This window comes from Camelus bactrianus, chromosome 19, assembly GCF_048773025.1.
Source record: "Camelus bactrianus isolate YW-2024 breed Bactrian camel chromosome 19, ASM4877302v1, whole genome shotgun sequence".
NCBI classification, from domain to species: domain Eukaryota; kingdom Metazoa; phylum Chordata; class Mammalia; order Artiodactyla; family Camelidae; genus Camelus; species Camelus bactrianus.
The window spans coordinates 730,783-748,075 of NC_133557.1; the positions used below are offsets into that span (position 1 = coordinate 730,783).

A 17,293-nucleotide genomic window follows, 5' to 3' on the forward strand; every position below is an offset into this window, starting at 1 on the left:
CAGGGTAAACAGACAGTCAGCCCACATGTCCACATCCAATGAAGTAGACATGGACAATGCAAGGTCATCCATTTGACTTTCTCCATTAACCTCTCTAGGGCTTAGTTTCTGCATCTGTAAAATAGGGACATTGAAACTTGACATCTAGCGTTCTATGATTCCATGATTTGAGGTTTAAAAATTGTTTTCATCTTCATTTTCCTTTAAGTGTTGTTATAAAGTCACTCTCTTCTAGTTTTGTGTCTCTGAGAAGTCTAGTTGTCGATTCCCTGTGGTTGAGAAATCTCAGTATTATTCAAAAATACACTAGAGATGGGAAGAGGGATCTCAAATATCCTGGCATATAAACTAGCATACTGGAGCCTGAACTTTCAAGATAAAACTAATCAAGAAATACTATCCAGCCTTTCCAAAAAATACATATAAACAAACATTGAAATCTCAGAATTCCATTTTCTCTAAGAATGTAAGCCACTCTTCTGCCCAAAATAATGTAAGCTGAAAGACTGAGAACCTTGGTGGTAAACTCTAACCTGTATCTGTATGTTCAAGCAAATAAAGACAAAGAAAAAGAAAACAGTAGTTACTCTAGTTTTAATTAATCTTAGCTCTTTTCCCTCCTCTCTCTCTACCTCCCTTTCTTCTCCTGGATTATACTTCGGGCCACCAAGGAGATTTTTTCACCATGTAAGTTGGCACACCAGTGGTTTCATTCCCAAACCTGCCAGTGGGTAATATGGTTTTTATGTGGAGGAGAAGGTGGTGAGAGGGAGATTTCTAAAAGGAGTCTTGTCACTTAGCTAATACATTATGTAATAGAAAATATATAAAGAAATTACTCACTGGCTTGCTGGTATAAGAATAATTCAGGTCCCTGCACAGGGCTTCAGATTAATTGGTGGAATTATATTTACCTGCAGGTGTATTTTAGTTTTTTTTTTTTTTTTTCTATTGAAGTCAAAAGAGAACAAACTTCCACTCAGGAAGAAAATGTCAAATGCTGTTCTTGTTTTCTTTTATCATTTTTGGCACAGTGTTATTTGATAGCAACTCACAGGAATAACACAGCCTTCTTATGTACACAAACTCAATATCCCACAAAAGGAAAAGGTTCAATTCAAATCTGGTCACACTGAGTAAATGAAAACTTAGTGCAGGTGAATATAACTTTTTATAAAAACTGAGTTCTCTGTGGATGTATATGTGCCCTGTATTAACTTCAGATATGGGAAATATCATAGAGTCATTGATCTTAGAGGAAGAACTATAAACCAGGTGGACAGACTCCTAATATCAGCTAGTCCAGCCCCAGCAAAGATGGCTAATTAGCTGCCCTGAGTGTCTGCAAACTATTTAAGTTCAATTCTGGCTCCTGCCAAACTCAGTTCCTGAACAAGATTGGCTATTTGTGACATGTTCAATTTTTTAGCCTGTTTGTGTTACCAACTTATAACATTTTAAAAGGTAAGAAGAAGATTCTAGAATTTTTCAGGGCATACAGCTATTTACACCCTTTTTCCTAGAAGATCCAACACAGAGCATTGGCAAGGGCTCCCAATTTCTCACATTAGGGCTCATCGTTGCAACCAGTTCCACCTGAACTCCTTCTGAGAACAGAGACAACTCAATGTGAGCTCATTGTATGTCAGACACTTTACAAGCATTGTTTCTAGTCGTCCTTATAAAGACCTTGGGAGCAGCGTGACTCCATTGTGCTTATCTTACATCTGAGGAAGCTGAGACAGAGAACATCGTGTAAGTTGCTCAGGTCCTCAGTTAGTAAGTGGTGTGGCTACCATCTCAGCGTGGGCTGTCAGAGAGCTGAACCTCCTCCCTCTTAGTGGAAACAACTTTAACAAGCAATTCCTCTAAGAAAATGGTAGAACAAACTCACAAACTTACATAAGAGAAATGACTCTGATCTTTGTTTCATTAAAATCTGAAAACAGCCATTCAGAATGATCTTTTGAGAAAACAAATGCAAAAAGCTGGTCTTGATTAAAATTAAGAACCATTGCTCTGCCAGTCAATGTCAAGAGCATTAGAAAACAAGCCACAGACAAGAGAAAATATTTGCAAAAGATACATCTGATGTAGGAATGTTATGGAAAAGATACAAAGAACTCTTGGAACTCAACAATAAGAAAACAAACCACCAGGTTAGAAAAATGGGCTAATGACCTTAGCAGATATCAGACCAAAAAAGATTTACAAATGGAAATAGGCACATGAAAAGGTGCGCCATACCATATGCGAACAGGGAAATTAAAATTAACACGATGAGATACCACTGTACACTGATTAGAAGCTCAGGAACACTGACTATAGTAAATGCTGGTGAGGATATGCAGCAACCTGGAGCTCTCGTTCACTGCTGGTGGGAATGCAAATGGTACAGCCACTTTGGAAGGCAGTTTGGTGGTTTCTTACAAATATACTCTTACCTTACAATCCAGCAATCCTGCTCCTTGGTATTTACTCAAAGGAGCTGAAAACTTGTGTTTTCAAAACCCTGCACACAGGTATTTATAGCATCCTTATTCATAATTGTCAAAACTTGGAAGCAACCAAAATGCCCTTCAATGTCGGTGCTTGGATAAATAAACTGTGGAACATCCAGACAATGGGATATCATTCAGCACTAAAAACAAATGAGCTATTGAACCATGAAAATCCATGGAGGAAACCTGAATGCATATTACTAAGTGAAAGAAGCCAATCTGAAAAGGTAACATAGTGTACAATTCCAACCTCATAATGCTCTGGGAAAGGCAGAACTATGGACACAGTAAAAGGATCCTCGGTTGCCAGAGGTTGGGTGGGGAAAGAGATGAAGAGGTGTAGCACAGTGAATTTGTGGCGCAGTGAAAATTGTCTGTAGGATATTATAATGATGGATACATGGCATTATACATTTGTCCAAACCCACAGAACGTATATGAGGAAGAGTGAACCCCAATACAAACCATGAGATTTGAATGATGATGTATCAGTGTGGGTTTATCTGTTGTAACATTGGTACCACTCTGGTGGGTGATGCTGATAACAGGGGAAGTTAGGCATATAGGGGGCCAGGGGTATGTGGGAAATCTCTTTACCCGCCACTTAATTTTGCTGTGAACCTAAAACTGCTCTGAAAAATAAAGTCCTTAAAAAAAAAAATAAATAAAGCACAAATGCTACATCCAGCACCCATTGGTCTAGGTAACTATGTAACAGCCAAACTGTTTTGACTGAATGCCTTAAATTTTGTTATTTTTAATACATCAAATTTATTAAATAAATTAAGTAAGAAGAAGGGAGAAGTTATCTCTCTCTTACGGTCAACTGACTCATTCTTGAACTAAGATGATGGGTTGCTTGAATTGCTTGACAAGCCCCTTTGTGGGGTAAGGGTGCAAGTCTGTGAGTTTTCACAGAACTTGCCTGTCAGATCAGTCAAAACGGTACACAGTGTAGACACAGCTGACAAAGTGTTCTGAGAACTGATTAAAGACAAAAGTTCTTTTAAATTCATTGTGTTCCAGAGGCACCATGTAAATATGAATGCTGATTTTTCTTGCTTATTTACTGCCTTGTTTACCTTTGCTGGAGAACTTGAAGTGTTTTTGCAATTTATAATACCATGTAAATTTACCAAATTACAATAATACCATGAAAAATTTAGCAGTTGGGACTAAAACAAAATTTATCTAGAGCAGTGGTTCTCAGAGTACTGTCTCCAACCAGCAGTGCTGTAATCTGGAGCTTAGTACAAATGTAAATTCTCAGCCCACCTCAGACCTACTCAGTCAGAAACTCTGGAGGTGGAGCCCAGCAATCTGTGTTATAACAAATCATTCAAGGGATTCTGATGCTCACTCAGGACTGAGAACCACTGCCCTGAAGGAAGAGAAAGAAGGGACAGCACCAGGTGCCTCGAATAAGACTGAGTTCATGAGGACTGGACAGGAGAGCCCAAGGACTTTCTCCTATGCATCAATTAATATTATGATGTCTTAAAGTTCTTTTGTGTGTTTTTAATTCCTTCTTTTCATCTTCGGTAATTCAAGCACTGAGTTTAGGCCACACAGAACTGGCCAAAAAGATAGTAGCAGACTGATAAAGATGGATCACCACAGAGCAATTTAATTAAAACTAGCAAAATCCCTAGAATCCAACATGATCAGTCTAGCTACCCTAGGTGGCTTTACAAATAAACTCATCATCAAGGCAGTCGCTAGTTGTTTGCTTGGGAATTAGCAATAACAACTCAAGGCATGTAAATCCATTGAATGTAAATTATTTTTCCCCAAGTAAAATACTGCCAGAGTAGCCTTACAAGATTGGGAAGGTTTTCTCAACCAAATAAAATTTGCCTTAAGAGAAAAGGAAAGGCCTGTTGCTGTCATCCCTGTCTGGCATCGGGCAGGCTGTCTGAGAAGTACTGAAAGGCAGGTGACACAGAGCTTCCCAGGAGGGTGCTGCCTGGTGACCAGCATTTCTTCTTATGCTCCAGCATGGAAGGTTCCATCGTGCGTCTGCCCCAGATCGTGGCCCTAAAGAAGAAATACAAGGCTTACCTCTACATAGATGAAGCTCACAGTATCGGATCTGTGGGCCCCAGCGGTCGTGGTGTGGTGGAGTTCTTTGGAATGGACCCCAGAGATGTTGATGTGTGCATGGGCACATTCACCAAAAGCTTTGGAGCCTCAGGAGGTTACATAGCTGGAAGAAAGGTAAGAGAGATGTCCCTTGTGCCTGGGAAGGCATTCTTTGGGGTTCTCTGATTCCCATGAGTGCTCCAGTTCAGCTCAGCACACTTTGATCCATCAGCACAGGTAGCTGCAGTGTGATAACAGCCAGGTCAGACCCAGAAGGTCAAGGAGCTCACCCTCTGATAGAGCAGATGAGCCTGATGAGTGATCACGTGAGCATAAAAAGACAGCACTGTGTTCACAGGCACAGACTTAGTACAAAGGAGAGGGATGATGACCTCTGCTGGGCAGAATCTAAGAAGCCTTAGAATGAATGTCAGTCTTGTAGACAAATGATGGGGGAGAGTATATTTCAGAAAGAGGGACTCATGAGTATCAAGCCACAGAAGTGATAATGGGATGTTACAGAACTGCAAGTAGTTTGGTTCGTGTGGCATGAAAAACAAAAGGTGGGTGGTAGAAACAGTGGACAAAGGTCAGATGTTAAGGAGTCTAACCCTGTGTTACAAGATGTGGGTTTTAAGAGTTTTAATCAAAATAGCAGCAAGATCAGAAATGTCTTTTTCTGAGATTTTTCCTCTGCAAAATAATTCTCTCCTACAATTTTGGATGAGCTATGGGTCAAGATTTGTCATCCTCCAATATCTACATGACTTCAGATTCTGATCTGACGGGATTAGACTCTTAAGTGAGTGTTATCCCTCTGTCAAACGAAACAAAATCCACAACCTAAAAGCTGAGAGTTATGGGGTTTTTTGGTGGATTTTCTGAGGACTCAAACCCAGGAGGCAGCCTCTCAGATCACTCTAAGAGATTGTTCCAAAGTGGAAAGGCAGAAGCCAGGATACATGAATTTTTCCAGAAAAGATCAGGTGGTCGGAACATCAAAAGATTACTGTTAATTAAGGAAAACCAGACATCTCAAGTTAAGGAATTTAGTGCTATTTAGGGTCAGTATCCTGTCCTTTCCCATCCTGAGTACTTTGGGGACACTTTTGGGGATGGCAGCAGAGGCTGTGCTGCCTGTTTATCTCCATCCTGACTTCCCTTCGCTCACTGTCAGGGGGTGGCAGCAGCAGCTGATGACTTGATGGCCACAGCATCCTTGTTTACTAATATAGCTTGCAACATTTTTTATTCACACCTTTCATTCTAGTGCTAATATCACCAGGGGGGTTGCCAACACAAAACAAAGGTTCAAAAAAATTGTAAAAGAAGAGGGAGGAGAAGGAGAGGAAGAAAATGAAATATTAAAACCTGGGTTTGAGGGATAAGACTCAGCCATCTGCTCCCTCATATGACAGTTTTGTCCAAATCCTAGTAGCTCCTCCTACAGGTCTACGCCTGTCCCAAGACACTGTCAGGGTGGTGTTGGCTCCACCTAGGAGGGCACAGCAGGCCCAAAAGCAGTGCAGGCAGGTGGTGGCTAACAGCTCATCTGAAATTCCCAAATCCTTACTCATCGTTACCAGCAGGAACAGGAGATTAGACTCTTGGAAACCGGTTCAACAGACCAGGAATTACAGTGGAAAACAGTCTGGTTTTGAAAGCCCAGGATTTAGAACAACAGATTTTATTGTGGCCACTCACACTGCCACGAGGTGCACAAATGCTTAAAATGTCCAGAGCTTTCAGTGATCTTAACCCTTCCATAAGCATCACTATCTTCCGAGCTCGGCACATTGTTCATCCTTCCTCCTCTGGCCTGAGGGAGTTAGCTGGGAGATGCTAAAAACATAGGGAATGCCCAGGATGCTACAGAACTCGCTGAATCTGGTGAGAGGTTAAATGTTCCTCTCCTCGACTGTCAAAGCCGTGGGATCAGAGGGTCTCAAACTTAGGAGTGCCCTCACCCTGGCTATTCTGTTCTGTGAACTTGTGCTTTGTGATGACTTTAGCAGCAGTTCTGAGCTACAGATTTTTCTCACCAAGCATAACTCTGCTTCCTGAACCAACAACACCTGAATAAACTGAAGTGAGTGGATGCTTGAAATGTCAAATTTGGTAGCTGTCACAATTTTCCCCTTAGAGTTCTATCATTGAAACTCATTTCATTTATTTTTTTAAATATTTTATTTATTTATATTTATGATTGTATTCTTTAATTATTTTTGGCGAGGGGAGGTAATTAGATTTATTTATTTTCAATAGAGGTGCTTTGGATTGAACCCAGGACTTCATGCATGCTAAGCATGTGCTCTACCACTTCAGCTATACCCTCCCTCTGAAACCCACTTTAAACAAAGTCTCCTGACGGTCTGAAGTTCCGACCAGTTCATTGTGGTTATCTCATACTCTCCATCCTGAAGTCTGGTGGATTTACTTCAAAAGTGTAATTGATCTTGTCTATGTAACTTTTATTGATTTGGGGTAGATACTGAGCAACTGTAACTTATTTATTGTTTACATTAATCAGGATGAAGAAACCGTTTATAGATTTTTTTTTTCTGTTTAAACACTTCATTCTATGCATACTTGGGCCCAAAGTCATCATTCTCCCTCCTACCTGTGCCCTCTCTCCCACTCCTCCCCTCTCCACCCCATCTCCTCTGATGTCCCCCTTGGTGTTACACTGCAGCCTCCGAATTTACCACTAGGTGGCAGCAGGAATTAGAGCGTCTTAGGCAGAGACCCATTGGCTTGAACAGAGACCTACCGCCCTGACATACAGGACGAAAAACCTAGAATGCAGGGCAGTCTTCAAGACGTGGAGGGTGAGCAGGAGATAGGAGACCACTTGAGAAAGTGTCTGCATATGTCATTCCCTGATGATTTGAAAATCAGTCAGATAAAATACCTGTCCGGAGTCGTTTGGTGAGACTGTGACAAACCCAGGTAAACTGGTTTCCTTCCAGCCTAGTGAGACCATAAGTCAATGGGACTTATGCATCTGCTCCTCTGTGCCTTTAATTTGTGAAATTATGTTAATTTTAAATTATGTGTAGTTTCAATTTAAATCATAGTTTTTATTCCCCTGGACTTTGAAGAATGTTGTGAAGAATTATCACAGTTTGTTTTAAACTACGCTTTTTAATTGCTAGGACGTAGGATGGGAAAATGCTAAAGATCTTTGAAAAGATATCTTCCTACTATCTAGTTAAATAACTGGAGTTTAGTTTTCTGAATATCATCATACATATTTTTTTCTGGATATTTTGAAGTATATATCTCGATGTGGGGAGTATTGCAAAATATCCAGCATTCTAGATTCCAAACCAATGAGTATAAAAGCAACAAAATTATCCATAAAAAATGTTAAAGTGCACACACTAGGACTTTATGTTTTCCTGAAATCTTAATAATTTCAAGTTCACTATGCTCATAGGGCTCCTAGTAAATCTTGAGATTTGAAAGTAATCACTTGGCTCTAAAATTCTAGAAAACTATAAAACTGCCTAGCTCTTCACTCTCTTTTTAACTGTCAACATCCGTGTTAGGGGTAGAGGGACAATATTCCTAGTAACAGTTTCAACGAGGCTCTAGAAATCTTTATGGAGCAGATCAAGGTCAGAACTGCACCCATTAGCAACCAGTTGTGTCATGTAAGAAAATGTATTTGGAAACACACAAGAGGAAAAAGAAATGGTTTGGTGCTAAGATATGACTACAGAGAGGAGAAATTTTGTCTTGGTTTTAGCCTTCCTGTAACAAAACGTCCTGCAAGTTCATCTTTGCTCTTGGAGTTTACTGCCCTGGCCAGACCGACTCTCCCCGCCTCAGGGAACCTGAAAATAGTCTCTCAAGAGCCAGAAAGGTTTTGCTGTTTTGCTCCCTGTGAGTTTGGAGCTGTTGGAGATGACCTGTGAACAACCCAGCTTGAAGTATTCCGTCCTTTCCAGACCTTCAGTGAAATGCCAGGTCCCTACTTCTCTCCACCTCTCAGAGCTCCCCACCATAAACGGCTTCTTTGAAGGAAGCCTGAGTTGACAGGGCTAGTTTCCTTATTTTATTTTTTAATTTGTGTTGATCCAGTCTCTGAGATGTGGATGACACTGTGGACCCCAGGTTCTGGGTCCAGATTTTTCTCAGGCAGGATCCTGAGTCCCCTTGCCTGCCTGGGGCTGACCACTAGCTTTCACAGCCTCCACAAGCCCAGGCACTGGCAAATGAATGGGGACAAGGCAACCCTCCTGACTGCTAGGTTGCAGGGCTGGGATTCTGAAGGAGGAAGGTGGGGCAGGGCAGCCAGGTTTGGAGTGAGTGTTACCCCAGGAGCCTGGCACCAAACCAAGGCAGAAACCAGTTCTGTCCTGCATGCTCAGGCCTGGCTGTTTTCAACAGTTCTTTGAAGTAAATGGATGTCATGCCATGAACGCCAAGATGTTTATTCTGAGAGCCTCCTGTCTGATTTCCTCAGAAAAGCCACCCTTGTCCTTGAACTTTGCAGGCTCTGGTTTTGCACTTACTAATGGTCTTGGAAACTCAGTCTGAGGAGACCTGTAACACCCCCACCCCACCCAACTCCCAAAGGAAAACACAACCCAGACCCGCCTTGCCAGAGACCAAAGCCAATTCTTAATTCATTGCTCATGGCGCCCAGTGGGTGAGTGACAGGAGGGAATCAGAAACCAGGAATCGAGTCTCCCTTGATGCTCTGCAGAAGTTACTCCAACAGACCTACTTTCTGAATCACACAAGCAAATCAGCTCCCATCCACACACTCAGACTCTGAGAGAAGGTGGACTCTGTCTGAAGGAAATAAGATTATGGGCAAGACAGTCTCAGTTTTTAAAGGAAGTGATACTGAGCTGATGAGGTACTAATTCAAAGGAAGGATGCAAATGACTTTGGCTGTGTGAAATTCCTCGAACTGGGAAGGAAAATTGGGGGTTGGGGTCATAAGGAGCCATTTAGGGATAAGAGGCAGATTTGTTTTGTTTCTTTGATCTTTGTCAGTGATGCCCCAGTGTTAAGAGAATATTGCTACACCTGTTCCTAAGAATGGAGCTTTCTGCCCCCTCTATAATCCAGGGACCCTCACCATCCTTCCTCAGTCTCTAAACCCCTCTGCTTTCCATTAGACCATCAGTATTGACAGACCCACCTCTATGGGTTTTAAGCGAGGGTATAATAAAGTGTCTATCTCTGCTCCCTGCTCTCGAGAGGGTTCCTGTCTCTTTGCAGAAATACAGTTAATACGTGTGAAACTTTTTGAGACTGATGCAGTTCATTCTGTGGTTTATCACTATGAACATTTTAGTATATTAGGAATGCTCCCCTTCCCCTCCTCCTCCAGAGGACAGTTTCTGTGGATTAGGAAAGCACCACAGGGGTAAGAAGCAGTGAAGGTGGTCCCTGTCCAAGACAAGCCAGCTCCTCTGGTCTGAAGAAATCATATACTGTGGTGCTAAAACAGGGAAGTGGGGAAGCAGTGGTTAATCTAGAGTCAGACTCTCTGGATCAAAATCCTTGTTATCTAACAATGTTTTGGTTGGATAATTTTCTGATCTGTTCGGTGACTCATTGATCCCATCTATAAAATGGAAGCAAAAATAGTACCTACCTCATAGCATTATTGTGAATCTAAAATGAGTTAATGTTTGTAAAGTTCTTCAAATGGGGCTTCAAGCAGCCAATGATTATCAGCTCTCGGTCTATCAGTGGATGTATCATCTCTCCTATCTCTGCAGAGTCATGCAATCTGTCATCAGCTCTGTGATCTCCTTTCTTTAAAATGCTTCTGTTTTCCTATCTTTCACTCCTACCATTACTGCCCAATAAGGATGGAAAAAGTTCTGGGCTAAAAATCTTTGGTTTGATGTCTAAGTCTCCCAATGTGCAGTTACATAACCTACAGCATCACCCTCTGCAAAATGAGGGAGCTGGAATAAAGACACTCCAACAAGTTTTATTTTTTTTTGGTCCCCTCCTCCCACTCCATGCTCCAGTTTTAAGAAGCTCTGAGCTGGCAGTCCATTACCAATCATTGCCAGCAGCATCAGGTCTTCACTATGTACCTGATGCTTTTCTAAGCACCACATTTATATAAACTCATTTAATCCGCAAAATGATCCTGAGATAAATATTGCCATTATCTCACTTTTTAGGGAAGAAAACTAAGGCACAGAGAGTAACTTGCCCATGATCACATATCAGCAAGTGGCAGAGCCAAGATTTGAACCCACGTGAACCAGGCTCCAGAGCCTGTCTCATAACTCCGCTGTCAGACCTGCCCTTGAGGGAACAAGCCCTCAGCACCTTTCCTTGGAGGCACTAGATTCTCCTTCTGCTCCCATTTGACTTCTACATCCTTTGCTGATTAAGACATCATCTTCATTTCTAATTTTAGCATGTGTCCCTGCCTCTGTCCTCCTCTGCAACAATCTCCCCATTCTTCAAGGTCAGATCACCTCAAAATAGCCCTTTCCTGACTTGGGTCCACATGAGCTTCTATCATCCTGTTTTCTGTGTCCCACCCACTCCCTCCTCATTGACATTCCCATCATCCTGTGGGGAGGCACCTGCTCTCAACAGAGAAAGAAAATCCTGCTGCTGCTCACGGAGGAGTCTGAAGGGCAGCCTGGCCGTAGCTACTTTGGAAAATGACCACCTCTTTCTCCCTGAGCCCCTTCCCACCTCCCCCATCCTCCAAAGTGGGCTTCCTGAGTACCATGTGGCCTGGGCATCAGGTCAGGCCAACGTCATTCACATCCTCGTTAGATATGGTGATAACACACCCAACCGTTTTTATGAGATTCACTAAACAAAAGAATGGGCAGAAATTTCACCTTGATTTAATCAAGAGGAGGGCAGCCAGGGACCAGGCTTTCTGCCCTCCTCTTCTGGGACCCCTGCATCCAGAACAGAGCCCAGAGCAAGTCCTTGTACCAACTTCTGGAAAGAAAGATGGAAGGAAGGAAGAGGTGGGGGGAAGGGAGAGAAGAGAAGGAGGGAAGAAAGGAAGGAAGGGAGGGAGGGAGGAAATACTTATAAAAGGAAAGAACAAAGATTTAAATGGAGAATTTAAAATGAAAGGAAGTGAAGAGGGGATCAGAGTAGATGGGATGGGGAAGGAAAAGAAGAAACAAAACAAGGCATGAAGAGTGTGAAATGAAGGAGAATGAAAGTCGGGGAAAGAGTGTGGAAGAGAGGTTTTAGGATGATGGACCTGTAGGAGGCGGCTGCGGGGGAGGTGGTGGCAGCCAGAGTGAAGCTACCAGATCCCCCCAGGGCCAGGTAGGGGAATCATGTCAGCAACTGCCCGTGAGGCAGGCCACTCATGTTACTTGAATGTTTACTAAAATTCCTACTAACCTTAGGTACTCTCTACTTAATGAGCTAATAACTTTAGTTATTAGTTCATACGAAGATGAACGATAAACATTTAAAATGTTTGGGTAACCAGGGTGGGGAAGGAGTAGGTGGAGGGATTAATTGGGAGTTTGGGATTTGCAGATACTAAATACTATATATAAAATAGACAAATAGCAAGGTCCTAGAATAAAGCACAGGGAACTATATGCAATACCTTGTAATAGCCTATAATGAAAAAGAATATATATATGTAACTGAATCACTATGCTGTGCACCAGAAATAAACACAGCATTTTAAACTGACTGTACTTCAATTAAATTTTTTTAAGTAAAAAGAATAAAATTCCTGGGTAACAACTACAACACGCACACCCCCAGAGAGAGAAAGGTGAAAGGCCAGCATGGTCCCAGGCACAAAGGTGGGAGTGGACGTGGCCTGTGAACATTCCCATAGCAGAGCTCCCCCGAGTTCATCTTCAAGGGGATGATCAGAGAAGACACTTAAGTGGGATTCTTAGCTGCCTCATTTTCCTGGAAGAGAAGGTGGTTGATCCCTTGCAGACCCTACTGCTAACTTAAAGCTGTCATGGGCCACTAGCTTTCATGCAGAACACCCTGAGGGTCCCAGGCTATGGGCCAGTGCAGGTGGGCTGATAAATGGTCTGCCCACTTAGGGCTGAGGGCTTCCAGTTGCCAGGTCTGAGACACCTTGCCCCACCCCACTAGGTAGAATTAGGTTATTGGAGCTTCTTTGGGCTCTCAGCAGGCTTACCTGGGACCTTATGTTTGGCCTCAGGGCCCAAGCCTGTGGGTGGAGAATCATGCCCACCACAGCACAGAGCAGAATCCTGCAGGGGGTCAGCACTCCAAATGGTGTTGCAAGAAAATTCCAGTAGTTCTCTCCTGCCCGGGCACAACTAGAGCTCATCTGGTCCTCACTTCCAATCTGGTTTTAATTTCTCATCTCTTAGTTCTGCCACTCCCCTCCCCTGGAAGTTTTCTTTTTATCTTTATCTGCCTTCTTTCCTTGAGACTTCACTCCAGGTTCTCACTGGAGCCTCCCTTATCTACTCCCATGGCCATACCCCATCTCTATCCTCTGCAGTCTCTTAGCCCCGCTGCATATATGAGTTTACATGTCTTGCTACTTTTCCTGCCATTACCCCTCCATCGGCACAATCGACTGCTCAGGGCAAAAATCGCATCCCATATTCTCTGGACACTCCTGAATACTAACCCAGTGTTCCTATAGGCCAGCTACCCAAACACATGTTAAGGAAACCATTTTCCCTTTACACATCTGGGTTTGCCTTACAGACCTCAACTCCAATTTTGCAGCATCCCATTTTTGTAGACCTTTTAGGTTTTTAAGGGTGAGACCAAGAAGAAGGGATAGAAATATAAACAGTTTTGTGATGCCCATTGAAAAGCAGACCACATTCAAGACTCAAATGCCTTGTGCTATGATGGATGGAGACAGGACTAGATGTGATTCTCACCACCAACATGGAGATTCATTTGCCTTCTTTTTGGATTGCTCTCCTTTATTAAAGGACCTTGTGGATTATTTACGGGTTCACTCGCACAGTGCTGCATATGCTACATCCATGAGCCCCCCAGTAGCTGAGCAGATCATCAGGTCAATCAAGTTCATCATGGGACTGGATGGGACCACACAAGGTAAGAAGGTCTGCAGTGAGCACACCTCCCCTGAACTCTTTCCCTAGGCCTTGCTCTGTCTCTCTTCTGCCCCATCAAACTCTGCCTTTCTCAAATATACACTTTTGTCTTGACATAACCAATTTGTAAGACACGCCATGTGTGCATCAACAGTACATGGTATATAATAGTACAGGGAGCAGAAATGTACTAGAACTGCTGTCAGCACAAAAAAGTGGGGGGATGATTTTTAAAGCAGGGAAAGCTTTCTAATTCACCTCTTAACGTGATCAGCAAATGTGGATAATTTTGTTTAATTAGTTGTGTTAAAATGAAGCAAATCTTGGTGTGTGTTTGCCTGTGCTTGGTTGAGGCTGTTGCTTGTGTTCCCCCAAGAACAAATCAGTCAATTCATTATTCATTATTTTTCATCTACCCACCATCCATCTATTCATTCACTTATTCATTACCAACCAGGGATTGGGGAGAAGAAACTCCCACTGCCCATTGAAGGACACATGGACAGAAAACTCACAATAATAATTTTCCAGCCATTTCTCTGATGTTGGGTCCCCACAGCCAAGGTGTCTAGTTTGTTCAACTCAAATGGGCTTTATCTTCTTTCTGAGAAATCATTTCATCAAAGGCTCTTGGAACTCTCCTTCTTTCCTTCAGGTAGTTTATGGAGCTTGTATTTCATATCACCATGGGGGACAGTGAGGAATAGGCAATCTAGTGAGTGCATTTATGGAATCAAGTCCCCCTGGCCCCAGACCTGCCCACTAGGCTGTAAAATCCATACCCCTCCAACTCCAAATGACATGAAGCTCTGCCTTGTTTAGCACAACTGTCCAAGTCTGCTATTTCAGAAGTATGGAGAGATCCACCATTTTTCAAACTCATTAAAGCAGCAGAATACTTTGTTCACATCTGAATTTTACCCAGAAGCCTACTATATAAAACCGATTAGAACAGGGCTGGTCTGGATGAAGTCATGTCTCTACCTGCCTCCAACCTGACAGTCCTTAAAGCCTTTCTATTGAGCCCCAGTGCTTCCTAGGTCACTGGGTTGGACAGAAAGGTGAGAACTTTCATTTTCACTGAAGCAAGAAAATGGCTTACAGGGCGATTTTGTTCTTCCAGGTAAAATGCATTGATGGATTGATCTCTAATTTCCTTTTCCAAGGCTTGTTTTGGGTTTTATGATTCTGTGTCTTATTGAATAGTCCCCATGAAAAAGAAATGATAATCCAGTCTAGGAAGACTGCATGTTACAGTGGTTATGGGCATAAACTAATGGCAGCTGCCTGGACTGGATCCCTGGGAGACTACTTGATTTGCTGTGTGGCCTTAGGCAAATGACTTAACTTATCTGTTCAACCCTGAGCAAGTTACTTCTCTGTGCTTCAGTTCCTCCAGCTGTAAAATGAGGAAAATATCATTCATGAGTTAAGATTTTTGTAAGGATTAGGTAAATTAAGACATATAAAATGCATTATGACTGAAAATTTTATATATGGTAAGCATTATATAATTGCTTGCTACATTGCTTGGTATTATTCTCAAGGGGTCTCAAGAATGCTGCAGGAAGGATTCCTTTGTTGGAAGTGGAGTAAGACTAGATTTCCTTCAAAGGCCTGGATTAGTGAGTATGAGTCATAGTGGGCCAGTGTAACAAATAAGCCCTGACAATCTCAGTGGCTTAACTGAACCAGGGTTTACTTCTTGCTCTCACCAGATCTAATACAAAGTCGACCCCTCTCTGCACACTGCCCCTCCATGGGAAGTGACTGAGGCTGCTGCTAGCTTGAGGCTTGGCCATCTCACCACATGGCCCCCAAGTCTCCATGGTAGAGAGAAAGAACATCGGCCTGGAAGTGACACTTACCTCCTTGATTACAGTTCCTTGGCCAAAACCAGCTGTAGGGCCCACCTGAATTTCCAGGATTGGTGGTGGTAAAGTAAGGGATATGTATAGATAAGTATAAGCAGATATCTTTCAACCTTTTAAAACTGAAGCTGGAAATAGAGCTGTCTCCATTCCCACAGGAGCTGTCAGTTTGTGTGATAAAACAGGTCTGTAACCACTGGCTTCTCACAAGGTCATCTTAATGATCTTGACCTCATACATTTCTTAATGGAAAACAACGATGTGAGACTTTAACTAAAATGCAAGTTAGGTGAATTGTCTTATACTGACCAGAATTATCCATTGGTCTTATTTTAAAGATGAATAACTAGAAAAAAGTAACTCTGAAAATTGTCTAAGTCTTAATAAATATCATTTTTCTTAAGCCCTGCAGGGTATATGTTAACAGAATCAGTTGATTAAAATTTACCCAATTAGACAATCATTTCCTTCAAGGCTCTGCACTGCTTTACCACTTCATCACAGACAGAACTCGCTCTGTTTATCTGATCAAAAAAGAACTGCAGAAAAATTGCATTTAAAGATGTGATCATAGGTCCATTGATAGCTGTCTATCAGCAATTTTTCTTCCTCTCTGGTGGGAGATACTTCCCTTGGTTCTCTCTCTTAGCCTTATAATTAAGAATTGCTTGGTTATTGTTTTTAATTTCCCATTTTAATTTTTTCCCTTCACTCTTCTTGCCATCTTAAGAGAGGAAAGAAATCAACAACAGAGAAGGTTATGTGCACAGACTGTGCTCTTAGAGTCAAGAGAGGAGAATCGGGGGAAAGATGGGACAGTTTCTTTTCAAAGGAATGAGCAAAAGAAAGTGTTAGGAAAGAAACTGACAAGAATCATCAGCCAGGTTTCAGATGCTCAGCCTGACTTGGCTTTTGAAGAGTTCAAAGGCAGACAGTGAGTGACTATGCTGGCCTCATTAACTACGATGCCTGCTTTAAATAAGATAAATAGGATTGGCGGGGAGTTTTGCATTAACTCACCCGTTTCTGCAGAGACATCAACTCTTAGGGCAAGGTTGCCCAGAGCACAAATGGACACACTATATCAAGCCAGAGCTGCCTTACAGGACCTGAGACAGAGCCCAGCCCCAGCCTTCAGCTTCCACCCTCTCCCCTGCAGCTGTGATTGGAGCCTTTTGAGGCTTTGTTTTGGGCTGAGTTTGGGGAGCTGTTGGCTGGATCTGTTCCGTGATGAATGTCTTAACTTTAATCTGCAAGGCAAAGCTGTATGCTTCAAAGAAAGACAAGCGACAGGAATAAGGTCAGTGTTCCTTTGAAGCCAAGGTTCAAAGATGAAATAGCAGTTCCAGTGAAATTACAGTGTTTATGCACAAACAGCCACCCTCACTCTGCAGCCAGGCTGCTGGCAGAGTTAATGCACATAAGCTGAGGGGCAGCGACCTGCCTGTGCCTTACACAGGCCCTGAGGAGTCTCATGGCCGTCACTCCATGCAGCACACTGAGCCCAAAGTGGAGACCTGGTCCTTCCAAACCAATGGATGTTGGGGGGTCCACCAGCCAGACCAACACGAGAAAATCCTCAATGGCAAGAACTGTGCCTTGAATTAATTTGGGATTCCTCTGAGTGTCAAACCCACTTCCAAGCTTAATAAATACATCATAACTCAACTTCCATCTTGCAGATACACTCGACTTCAGGTCAGTGTTTATGCTAAAAAGATGGAGGGGCGTTTATCTCATAGGGCAGGGAGCTGGGAGTCAGGCCCACACCAGTTGTGGCAGCTGCAGGGAT

The 17,293-nt window shown here is 42.7% G+C and overlaps 1 protein-coding gene across 1 annotated transcript in view; it reads left to right on the forward strand.

Moving 5' to 3' along the window:
- Positions 1-17,293, forward strand: part of SPTLC3 (serine palmitoyltransferase long chain base subunit 3) — a 136,292-nt gene that overhangs the window by 92,011 nt on the left and 26,988 nt on the right. Inside the window, exons 8-9 of the mRNA XM_074346915.1 lie at positions 4,499-4,718; positions 13,505-13,631. Coding sequence (XP_074203016.1) covers positions 4,499-4,718; positions 13,505-13,631 — 347 coding nt within the window. The remainder of the gene's footprint in view (positions 1-4,498; positions 4,719-13,504; positions 13,632-17,293) is intronic.